The sequence below is a fragment of the Rhodnius prolixus genome, unplaced genomic scaffold (assembly GCF_049639745.1).
Source record: "Rhodnius prolixus isolate KJV_2025 unplaced genomic scaffold, Rpr scaffold_1, whole genome shotgun sequence".
Classification (NCBI taxonomy): domain Eukaryota; kingdom Metazoa; phylum Arthropoda; class Insecta; order Hemiptera; family Reduviidae; genus Rhodnius; species Rhodnius prolixus.
This window is the reverse complement of record NW_027411581.1, coordinates 4,030,601-4,042,991: the sequence shown is the minus strand read 5'-3', so window position 1 is coordinate 4,042,991 and position 12,391 is coordinate 4,030,601. Positions and strand designations below refer to the sequence as shown.

At 35.4% G+C, this 12,391-nt stretch overlaps 1 protein-coding gene across 1 annotated transcript in view; it reads right to left on the bottom strand.

The window, feature by feature from the left end:
- Window positions 1-29: 29 nt before the first annotated feature.
- Window positions 30-12,391, bottom strand: part of sev (receptor protein-tyrosine kinase sevenless) — a 120,357-nt gene continuing 107,995 nt past the window's right edge. The window contains exons 19-39 of the mRNA XM_074125081.1: window positions 11,940-12,149; window positions 11,660-11,842; window positions 11,170-11,442; window positions 10,884-11,092; window positions 10,677-10,784; window positions 9,552-9,733; window positions 9,251-9,442; window positions 8,075-8,298; window positions 7,154-7,301; window positions 6,785-7,068; window positions 6,370-6,524; window positions 6,082-6,284; window positions 5,709-5,930; window positions 5,413-5,628; window positions 4,706-5,028; window positions 4,209-4,403; window positions 3,878-4,116; window positions 2,402-2,593; window positions 2,186-2,313; window positions 1,635-1,842; window positions 30-358 (exon numbers count right to left, since the gene is read on the bottom strand). Coding sequence (XP_073981182.1) covers window positions 229-358; window positions 1,635-1,842; window positions 2,186-2,313; window positions 2,402-2,593; window positions 3,878-4,116; window positions 4,209-4,403; window positions 4,706-5,028; window positions 5,413-5,628; window positions 5,709-5,930; window positions 6,082-6,284; window positions 6,370-6,524; window positions 6,785-7,068; window positions 7,154-7,301; window positions 8,075-8,298; window positions 9,251-9,442; window positions 9,552-9,733; window positions 10,677-10,784; window positions 10,884-11,092; window positions 11,170-11,442; window positions 11,660-11,842; window positions 11,940-12,149 — 4,224 coding nt within the window. The 3' untranslated portion in view covers window positions 30-228. The remainder of the gene's footprint in view (window positions 359-1,634; window positions 1,843-2,185; window positions 2,314-2,401; window positions 2,594-3,877; window positions 4,117-4,208; window positions 4,404-4,705; window positions 5,029-5,412; window positions 5,629-5,708; window positions 5,931-6,081; window positions 6,285-6,369; window positions 6,525-6,784; window positions 7,069-7,153; window positions 7,302-8,074; window positions 8,299-9,250; window positions 9,443-9,551; window positions 9,734-10,676; window positions 10,785-10,883; window positions 11,093-11,169; window positions 11,443-11,659; window positions 11,843-11,939; window positions 12,150-12,391) is intronic.

Below are 12,391 nucleotides of genomic sequence, written 5' to 3'. Positions count from 1 at the left end.
AATATCAAAATCAAAACTATCTCGAATTCAAAATCACAGTTGTTCAGTACAAGTGGCTTTGTTTATTTGTCATTACGCCATCATACCTAAATTCAATTTTAATTTTAAAAAAATCTCAGACCAAGCAACATTTATGATATGTTTTTCAAAACCTAAATTATCAGCTTCTTAAAAAACCCTTAAATAAATTAAAACGACGTTTATGTTTATTTTTTGTTTTCCTTTCAACTATCTTCTAAGAGAATCAGTCAATGTACCATTTTGTAATGCTGTATTATTTATACAATCATTTAGATTGTTTGTACCATTTAAATTTGTGTAGTCTATTGTAACTGGTAACAGTTTTTCCAAGCTGGATCTGAAAGCAAATAATTTGTTTAAAATAAGTGAATTCAAGATAAGGTTTTTAAGAGGTATTTACTCTTAAAATGTTGGGACAGACTTAAAAAAACTGGTCTGCACACTCACACGACTTTCAACTTACAAATCTTATGCCAAAAATGAACTCTTGAGTCATGTATAATGTTTAATTAACATTATACAGTTTGCTATTCATTATTTTTGGTGACGTATTTCTTTCATGAAAAGTCCATGAACAGACAAGACAGAAGACACACCAACCCTATAATGTAAAATATTACTTTGTAAACTAGCCCTGAAGATGACCTAGTCCCTGGGTCGAAAGCCTATAATCACGACTGAAATGGCAATTATTTTTTCATCCTATTATACAGTTTGTAAATCTGTAAATTGCACTGAAAAGTAAAAAAGTAATCGCCTATTTTTCCTGGCGGGTCTTAACATCCAACTACCATTTAAGGTGTCGTGGACGGAGGCGACTAGCAAACGTACTTTACTATTTCTCATATTAACCATTAAATAAAATTCAAGGCTAAAACCGGGAATCGAACACAGTACCACAATCACTGAAAAATAACCTTACAGCAGCACTTAATCCTTCTGTGAGAAGTGCTCTACAATGAATTTTTCTAGAAAAATGATTGGAAAAATAGAAAAAAAATTATAAATCAATGTTTTTTTGTACAATATCAACGGAGTTTTCCTGAAAAACCTAAGATCCATTTTCGAGAAAGGAAAGAAACTAATTGAGTAAAGAGTTGCTTCTAGTTGAGGAATTTTTATGTAAACTTGATTTTTACATATCATGCTTTATTGAATATGACAAAATGGGACTTTAGAGGGAATCTGACTCAACGCTTTTCCAAAAAGCGCTCTTAATAGAGTTTTCTGGGTGGCGGGGATAGTGTTTTAAATAAAAGTTATTGATCCACATGCACTCAGGCTCCAATAATCGTGTAGGAACTGTAATCGAGAAAATCTACGATTTGAAAAACAATTCAGTAAAGTAGTGCTTTGATATTGTGGCGTTTTCTGCAAGCACTTAATCGAAACGTCAAAATTAATATATTCATAGATACACACACATTTGAAGATCGATTTGTGATAAAATTCAAAATCGAATAATCTGTCGATCACGATACTTTTGGTAAGTAGTACTTCTACCAGTATAGAATATGAGAAAGTTAATCGTTACCAAATGAACTAGATTGCTTAAATACTGAGAGAATCCTCTTTAAAATAAAAACTAAACAATTTCACAATCCGCAAATTACCTGTCTTCTTCGTCCTCATTATGTTTATGGGTGTTTGTAGTAGTTGTAGTAGTGTCTAAGGACGAAGGTTCCAACGACCTTGGTATTTCATAGCCGGAACTATCGTCCTGGTCGTATAGTAGTTCTAAATATTTGGGAATACTTTGTTCAGGAACTGTAGTAACCTCTTCATTTTGGTTGTCTGATCTGATGGACTGTCGTCCGTCGCCTGTTAGAAGTATATTATTTTTAGAATAATCAAAATTGAAATTAATTAATAAGGTTGAAGCGAAGTATGAAAAAGAAGTTTCAAAGAATGATAAATAAATCCAAAGAAGAGCGCCATTAACGGAAAAAAATTGTTACGGTTAGTGCTTCTGATTGGGACGAGGAAGTAAGGTAACTGGATATGCACTAGGTTTGGTGTAGGTTTTGAAGAGGCGTACTCTCTAGAGAGTGTTTGGGAGATTCAGAGCTTAAGCAAACTGATAGGATAGTAGCTTCGGTGGTAATATTGTTCAGCAGTATTACTTTTTTTTTGGAGGCTGTGGAAGATAAGAATCTTAACTTACTTATAAAAGTTCCTTGCAACGCTACATCATCCGTATGGCTTAGAATGTCATCTAAAACGTCCAAACAATAACGAAACGTCGGCCTTTCCTCCGGATTGAAACTCCAACATTTCATCATCAACTGATACCTGCCAAAATTTAATTTCAACCATCAGTACTTTTGCGGCTATAAAACCCAATTCTCATGGAGCAATAAATAAATAAAAGATTACTTACATATTGGTGCTACTGTTCGGCGGCTGTCCTAAACGTCCACCATTTCTAACGTAATGCAACACTTCTACATTGTTGCGCGCTGGATACGGCTGTTGTCCTAAGGACATGATTTCCCACAGTAACACGCCAAACGCCCAAACATCTGATTGGCATGTAAATACGCCATAAACTAAAGATTCTGGAGCCATCCATCTGAGGAAGGGAAAATAAATTGATTGAACTTTTGTTTTCAAGTCGCTTTGAGAAATTATTATTTCTTTTGGAGGGGGCAAATAATGGTTGCATTAAAAGAATGCAGCAACTCCGGTTTCTATTGAATAATCGTGTTACTAAGGCAGTACAAAAAAGAATTACGATGACTAAAGGAAAGAATCAGAAAGAAATGATGGATAAAGAAAGGACGCTCCCTAAGCTCGGTTGAGTAGTTGAAATAATAAAATTAGTTTTTACTAAATTTCGTTCAATAATAGAAATAATCGAGGGCTAATCTATAGAATAGCGCCCCGGGGGCGTGGCCTGTTTATTTTTAGGGGGTGGGAAGTACAGCGCACCTACCGGTGAAAATGTAAACTACTTCCCGCGAATGAACTGTTTCGGATTGTGCGAATTTCGTAACGCTTATGTTTCGCACGCATGCGCAGTACACTTACTGCCTAGCAACTGCTTCCTGTTTAATGTATTAATAGTTCCCGCGAGTGCTCTGTATGTGACCTGAGGTGCCGTTTTTTTGTAACTTTATGAGTATGAGCGTTTTAAATTTGCAGTTTTTTTTAAAATTAAAGCATGAGTGTAGTGTGAATGAGGTTGGAGTTCGACAGGTACGAGTATACCCTCCTCAGGAAAAGGACTCCACAGAATAAGGTAAGTTTCTTTTGTGTTGTTCTGTGTAATTATTGTAATGAATCTTGTGACACAAATAAAAAAATTGAGGGTGATTAGGTAGGTTAGGAGGGGGGTATGGGGGGCGAAGCCCCCCATTAAGAAAAAAATCAGGGGTGTGGGGGGCGAAGCCCCCCATTAAGAAATAAAGAAATAATTCGAAGTGATTCTGATTCGCTGTTACCATATAATCCGCTAGATTTAAGTGTAAATATAAAATAAAGAAATAGTTTTATATTTATATTTGAATATGGCGGGTTCTATAGTAACAGCGAATCAGAATCACTTCGAATTAGGCCACGCCTCTGGGGTGCTATTCTAAAGATTTACCTAATCGAGTATTTTATCGATTCATTTATATTTTTCTGACGTGAATTAAAGTTCGTAACAATTTTTTTTTTTTTTTGCGTTTTCAGCAGTGTAATATTAAGCTATTAATTTATATTGTTGCATCTATAAATCAACAAGCCATATTAATTAAAATATATCTTTCAGCTGATTGTTTCTAGGAAATTCTCACAGAATTGAAACTTGCTTCAAAGTGCTACATTAAAATACATTTTCTAATAAAAAAATTAAAAAAAAAAAAACGCTTACCTCACCGGAAGTAGTCCTTCACCTTCCTTCCGGTAATAATCATTTTTATAGATATCCCTAGCAAGTCCAAAATCGCCTATTTTCACCACTCTTACAGCTGGATCTCTGGATGAAACCAGACAGTTCCTGGCGGCCAGATCTCTATGTACAAAGTGCATCTCCTCAAGGTAACAACAGCCTCGAGCCACGTCCACACACATCGCCACAAGATCCAGCAGAGTTAGACGGATTTCCGCCTTCTATGGAAGAAATAAGAAGAAATTGAAACAGTAATTACAATAATTTCTTAACCAATATCCAATAATGGGAAGAAAATATAAATTTGACTAACTCCAATAGGTCGGCTAGCTCTGAGATAAGAGAGTAGATCGCCACCTTCCATTAGTTCCATGATGATGAAGTTTGGATCGTTGTCCAGACAGACGCCAAGTAGTTGGAGAATGTGAGCGTGCTTGAAATTACTCATCAATTGTGCCTCTTTCAAAAATTCTGCTTTTTCATTTTCATTGGCACCTTTCCTCAAAGTCTAATTAACAAAATGGATAAGAAGCTAGTAAAAGATGTTTGACGAATGAATGTTTATTTTGTAAGATAAATTTTAAATAGCCAATCTTGCCATGAATATTAATTAGATTACAAAAGTTAAGTAATTCAACAGTTAAACCAGTTGTCCCTTTGGGGATTTCAACATACTTTTTGGGAAGATTGGAGGTTTTCACATGAACCAGAAGTAAAAAGAAACAACTCCCAAAGCTTGTTGGAATATTTGTTGCGAATTTTTTTAATTTATGAAATAAAAAAATGGTTTTTAATTAAACTTAAACTTACCTTCACAGCCACTTTTATCTGCGGATCTTCAGCACCAGGCAGACTGCGAGCTAAACCTTCGAATACTTCACCAAAAGCACCACTACCAAGGAATTTGGTCAAGGTGATCTGATCTCTGGCCAAATGTGGTAGCAGATCTATGGGCGCTAGTTCGCCAGCTGAGTAAAGTATGTTTGTACTCTGTACATGTGCCGACCATCGTGGTATCTGCCGTAAGGAAGCCAGTTCAACATCCGGACCTTTTGTGCCATCCACTAGCATTCCACCTCCGCCAGTACTGTTTCCACTGCCGCATTTTTTCACCTTTTCGTTGCGATACAGTACTGTAAAATCAAAATAAATGTGATAACTGGACTCTATGGGAGGAAACAAATCTAGTGTGAACAATATTCGCAGGAATTACGCTTGTTAGAGTATTAGCCTGAAAGCTACGATTGTATTCCTCGAAAAGCTATAAAGTTGTCAAATAGAAACAGAATGTGAGGGCCAAATTGTGTTTTATTGTGAGGTAGTGTCAAAATTAAGATTGCAACAACACTTCATCAAAAAGACCGTGAAAGATGTCTTAACTAGTTAGAAAAATTGTATTTTCCTTAGTATTATATTATCTATTTGTAAAATGTATTTTTAATTAATTTTAACTTTCTTGCAACAACAACTAGAGGACTGTAATAAGGGGTCCATAGAAGTTGAGGAAGCAATCTTACCACACAAAAAGATGAACGCTGTTAGAATGATCGCCGCAGGAGTCAACACCCAGATGATTATTGTGAATTCTGATTTTACAGCCAACATGGCCGCTTTTGTTAGATTAAAAGATCCACTCGCTTCGCTATAATCACTCCAGCCGTAATCATTTTTAGATCTCACACGGAATTTATATCTTTCGTGATAATTTAGATCCGAGATTATCCAGTAATTATCTACAGAAAAATTGAAAATAATAAAAAAATTTTATCTATAGATATCATTACTAAGATTTGTCATGACTTTTTTTATTTACCAGTTCCATTATAGTACAATGTCCAGGAATCTTCAGTCGCTGAGAGATTTGTACCGTTAGTGCCACGTTTATCTCTGTCAATTTTAGGCGACAGATTGATTCCTTCCAGACAATATATCTCTATGGGTGATCCATTTTCTCTGGACGGATCCCAGGTTACCTGGAATACATCCCCGCTAAGATGACGTATAACTGGAATGCCCGGTCTGCTTGGGCGATCACCTATTGAAAAATAAAGGAAGGTTCATTCAGTTCGGTTCATTTTTCAAAGCAAAGTTTTCATTCAAACTGTTATGATTTATCTTCATTATTTTCAAACAATATCAGAACCAGCAACAGATGGAATATTTTAAAGACATATCCCTTCACTTACCGAGCGTTCTAAAAGTGAAACGATTATCTTGCGGCCAATAAAAGGGCACCTCCAAATCCACGTAGATAATTTTCAAACGAAAAGTATAAACTGTTTTAGGTTTAAGTTCATCCAGCATATAAACCTCTTCAGTATTATCTGAAGAGTTTGACTGTATCAGATTTGATTCTCCAGTTGAGCCATCAATATACTCTACTTCATGGCTGAAAAAATCAATCATCTTATAATCAAATCATTTACAGTTTATAATCAAATTTTTAATGATTATTTATTCAACTGATTACCTACCAAATATAAGGAATGTCTGGATTTCTGTCCCAAGATAATTGTAGGGTATAAGCTGTGACATTGATCAACGTGAGATTGTTCGGTTCTGGAAACGTTTTCACAACAACTCCTGAGCTTTCCGAGTAGACATCAGTACTCTGAGAATATGCTCGAACCTGAAGAAGAAAGTAAGGTTAAATGTTTAGTATTTGTGATAAAAAGGTGGCCGCCATATCTTTACTAAATTATATTCTACGTTCCAAGATCTTGGAGATATTCCACAGTAATGACAACAAATAAATTAAAAATTATTTGATAAATAAATTATGCACATACTTAAGTTTAAGTAAGCAGTGACTTTATTCAACAAAACGCATAACAGAGTTTTCTTATTTATTCTATCGAATAAGGTAAAATTTAGAAATAGATCTCCTACCCTGACTAGATACGATACTCCAGGCGTGAGTCTGTACAATCTTGACGAGACAATAATGGAATCTCCATCTCCTTCGCCAGTCATATTGCCGGCCAGGATTGATTCTTGCGGCGAGGTGACCACCTGTTCTCCACGATGACGAGCACCGTCCACCAGGCTTTCACTAGTCCAAACCACTTCATACCACACTGTCTCCGAGTTGAGCAACCTTGGCGGTTCCCATGATACTTCCACCGTGTTCGGACTTAGCACGATAGCTGAGATGTGTTCAGGCGGTGAAGGAGCTGAGTGAAGTCACAAAATAGCTATAATTAATAACAAATAACAAAAATGCGTAACAAGTATTACAATTATCAAATGGGTAATCACCTCCTGCAGCAGTCTGATAGATGACTGGTTCACTTAATTCAGCGATAACTCCAGACAAATCTGAATAGTAATTTTTCTCAGTCACCATAAATATGTATTCTGTGAATGGTTTCAGATTTTCAACGGTTATATCTTTTTTAAAAGATTCCTGCAATGAGGGAAAAATAATCTAAATATAACATAGATGAAAGGATATCCCCCAATCATTCCCCAGTTCTGCCAACAAAATTACTGAATTTAAAAATATTAAAGTAAAGTGGCAGCACCGTAAATAATGTTAAAATAGCATTTTAAAGTGAATTTTCTTATCTCTTTTCCCAGGAGATCATTTATCGCATTTTCTTTCTTTTAAATAAAATTCTCCAAGTGCGCAACGGATACACCATGTTGAAAGAGAATCGTAAGAACCGTTTTCAACAAAAAATTAAAAACAGTAAAAAAAAAATTGTTACTTCTGGTTCAGGACATTTAATAAGTTACAGTCGCTCTGAGCATTGTAAAAGGAAGTAAAAGCAAACAGGAAACTATGGCAGCCTTGGAATTTGTGCTTTATTTTAATGTTTGCGTAGAAAGAAGTTGGTGGATGTTGCACACATGTGCAGAAAGAACAGAAGGTCCTGGAAATCAGCTGTAAGATAATAAAATTTTAACGATGGTGAGTGCAGTACCTAGAATGATAACAACACTTCAAAGAATCAAGCAACCAAGTGGCTTCAAAGAAACAGTTGTTGAAGCTAGAGGGGATTGAAAGCAGTATGCTTTCGTGGACAATAAAAAATGTGGACAACAGAACGAAAGTATCCATTTATTGTGGGAAATATACATTTCCAATGCTATCTTAGGAGATCTGGGGTGGTTTGCATTGAGAAGAGGTCGAATTAATGATTAAATAGAGATAGAGAAAGAGAAATATTCACTCACCAAAGTAGTACACAATGAAACGTTGGCAATACAATCAGAATCATTATTTACTGAATTCAAAACTCCATAATAAACAGTGTACAACGAACTGGGCAGCGATACATTCCAACAGTTATTGTTAATATTTTTTGTAGGTTCTGAAATGCCTAAGGTTATAGAATCACTGGTTCTAGCTACAAGATGAAGTGGATTCGCTGGTTGCGGTGGTATTAAGCATTTTAAGTCTGAAAATTAACAAATAGTAGAACTTACAAAAATGGAATCATATTAATGATGATTAAAAAAACAAATGGCTATTATTTGAAGGTTAATTTGTTGTGAAGATCAAAACCCCAACCGTTTCTCTACGATTTAAAAGTTCTTGAGTGGTTCCCTTAAGTGGCTGTGTTTACAGAATAGTGTAACTTTTAAAAAATGATTAATTCAAGCGTAAGTGCGACAGAACTTGTATTTCCCTTCTTAGTTATGAGATGGTTATACGTGGTGGGAATACACGAAATTTTTAGTTATTCTATGAAATAATTGATATAAATATTTATATATTTTTCACAGCCGAAATAACCAGAAAGTGAATTTTCTCCAAAAAAAGGAAAAGAATTTTCTCTAAATTCGAATTTTCCAAAATACTGTAACCTCTCCTAAACAATATATAAGGATAAAGAATGACATTTTAAACTCACATTCTCTTACAGAAGTGCCTTCAGTTGTTTTATTACGTTACCATGTTTATTTACATATATATTAGAATAAAAGTTAAACATTTATAAGTTTGAAATCACTACACGGAGTTCAAATAAAATCGGAGAATCGTTTTCCAGAAAATCACCAAAATATTAAAAAATCGATTAGTAAAGCGGCAAATCGGCACAGTCGATATTCATCGATATATCGATATTCTTATAAGTTCCTGAATTAAATTCTTATTAAACAGGTGGTGAACCGGAAATTATTTTCAAAAAAAAAAGTGGCACTTTAGAGGTATCCTTTAAAAGAATTTCCTCGAAAAAAGGTTTTAACTAAACGTTATAGTACTACAAACATACACAAAATACCAACTTAAAGGAAAATCGAAGGAATCTTTTACAAAAAAAAAACTCGATTGGAAGGTTATAATGGAAAAGGTCACTGTTCGCTTTTTAGTTATAATATGGATTAGAATTTCACATAACTACTTACCCGGATATGGTTGCAGATGTTTCCCAAAGGCTGTAATCCGTCTAATACCAGGTATATATTCAAAACGAACATCAACCGGCGTTCCTCTGGAATCATTTATCTCTCTTTTGGCCACATTGTACAATCGACTTTCCCTTTCATTTGACCAGTAAATAAATTCTTGATCACTGGTTATGGAAGACGCTGGTAAACCTAAGTAAATTCGATTTTGTATAAATAAGTATGTAACTCTCTTTTATTAGGTTTCATCAATGTGAGATTGTAGGTAATTTAAAAATGAAATTATATAATAAAAGTTTACCAGTTTGTGGCTGGAACAGACTGTCCACAATAGTTGTACATTGACATCCTTCTTTGTCAGCCGCAATCAATTTATTAGTACTTAGGTCTATCCATATCAATTGACGTGTTAGAAGGTCAAGTGTAAATGTAGAAGAAACCAATGGTTCTTCAGGGCAACTGCAATCGCTTCTTCCCACTTTTCTAGAAATAATTTCATTGTTGAAGTTTGATTTTTTTTTAGTTTTATTCAACTAAAATGAACTCCACCGTGTTGCGGAAATCGGCTAGAAAATTTCATTCCATAATTTGGAGACCCTTTAATACTCAGCTATCCCCCCCTCCAACAAACAGAAACCTCAGCAATGAATTCTGATAATACTCATTTCTGTTGACAGATTTTTTAATTTTTTTTTTTTTTTAAACTGATGTTGCGCACTGCGACCAAATAGATCTATGGTATTCCCACTGGTGCTAGACGAGAGCACTCATCTTACGGCACAACTCTAGTTCTAGAAAGTGGCAACTCATAAGGGTGTTCTAGAAAGCTAAGAGAAAGCCACAGTAGGGATAACCCTGATAACTCCCTCTCTATTGTCCTGCATAAATATTATGAAAAAGCTCCCTTACTTAACAGGATACTTGGAAGGATATATTCCCATCAAAAAAACTGGTTAATATCCAGGTACTTTAAGGCTTGAAGAGAGTAAATTGGAAGAGATAACTACTCTTCCAAGATATTCTGTAGATCCCCGCAGATTCCAAAGAAGTTCGAGAAATAGATCATGGCCAGGCAAAATCGAAATCTCTCGTGCCACATTCCCTCCCCGAAGATATTTCAATGGCACCCCCCCAAAATTAAGAAGTAGGAAAGTTCTCAACATACCTCCATACCTAGGTAAGTACCCAGGCTCTCTGGGAACACCCAGTGAATAGGGGCGGAGCCGTCAGATTAGGGATGACCCATTTTCTGGTGCCTAAACACCATTCCTTTGGCCAGATGATAGATTATTTCTAGGATAGCTTACCATGATTTTTAAGGATTGGTTCATTAGGTTCGAGGAGAAATTTGTGACTTTCTTTAAGAAAAACCAGACGGATGCTGTTTAATTAAATTCTCAGTTACTTGTTCTTTGCTCACAAGTACCTTTTCTCTTCGGCTGCTTTAAAGTATTGTTTCATTTCCAATCCATCCAGAGTGCCGATCCAAAGATTAGATACATTGTTCGTGCGACTTTCGTGCCAATAAATGTGACTACAAAAAACAAGGAAAACGTGTTATTTTTTTAGTTAATATAAATTAAATTAAGTTAATATAAATAAAAATCTTTATTTCCCATCGAACGTCACTCACCTGTTGAAAGGATCCACCTGCAACGATCTGATGGAAGCGTTAATTTTTGAGAAAAGCAACTTAATTTGTGTAACTCCCCTTTCCCACTGTGTAAGATCCAATTTCTTTAGATCACTATTGCCAGATCTTTCATCTCGTTCAGACCAGTAGAGTGCATTGCCAACCCAGTCCATAGCAACGCTCAATCCTGTACCGTTTAAGCTCAAAACCTTTGAACATTAAACTCAAGTTTAATTCGTATGAATCTTGCGACGAAAAGAAGTCGAAGGATCATTTAAATCAATACCTTAACTTTAGATCGTGTATCAGTTCTCGCGTAGACAATATGATTATTATCATCGATCCAGTAGACTTTACCAAAATGACTAGAATACGTGATATCAGTTATAGCACCGACTGCGCTGTGCGATAAAGTCACATTATCTCTGCGGTCGATGTCCGCCAAACTTAGAGTATCATTGGTGGCCATCAGAAGACGTGGAATTGGCGCTTGCCGGTCTGTACGTGCTATCACTGCATGACTTGGTATACCACAGCCCATTGAGGTGCATGCTCGAACCTGTGTGTTTGGGTTTAAATAAAAATGAACATGATTTCTTAAAAAAAAAACAATTTGGATCAATCAACTTCTTCAATAACTTACTCAAGCAGAAGAATTTGTCTAACTACTCGATCACTTATCTGGACCAATTATTGTTTTCGTACAAGACTTTAGTTATTTTTTATGTTTGAACATAAATTTTAATTTAATTTGTTTAAATATAAATAGAAATCACCTGAAAGAAAGCAGTGTTGTTGAATGGTACATCCTTCGTAGTAATACTGAGTTTACTTGGGTCAATACGTGGTAAATTACAAAGGAAACTGTCTGAACCATCCAACCAGCACACCACCGAATAGCTCGTGATAATACCATTCGGCGATATCGGTGGGTCCCAACGAAATATTACTTCAGATTCCTGTTGGTTCCCCCAACGAACGAACAAAAATTTATTTCATTAAACTGTTATAAATTTTGTGTTTTATTAAAATTATAGGCAAAAATTTGCTACTCACTTGACGATTATCAACAGGACTTGTGTTGAAGATAACATAAGCTCTTGGATAGGAAGGCGGCGATGGTACACCTTCAGGAGAATGAAGATTCGTCCTGACGTGGGGCGAATTTCCCCAATAGGTTAATGCACGAACGGTGATCATCAATGATGTATAAGGTGGAGGAACTTCATCCAGTGGATACAGCCAACTAGGATATGTTGTTTCTATCTTTTTAACAGGACAAACAAAAATAATGATTATTAATAGATAAATAAGATTAAAGCTGCGCTCAGCTGGTATAAAATAGCATAGATGACAAAATTCTAGAAGAAATGCACTACAAAAAAACAGTGCAAACACTTAAATTTCTTAAAAACAAAACCAAATAATTGGCCCAAACTGGTTTGGAAGAGAAGTTACGAAAACGCAGTTTAAATGAACAAAAGTATAGATACTACCTATCACTTTCG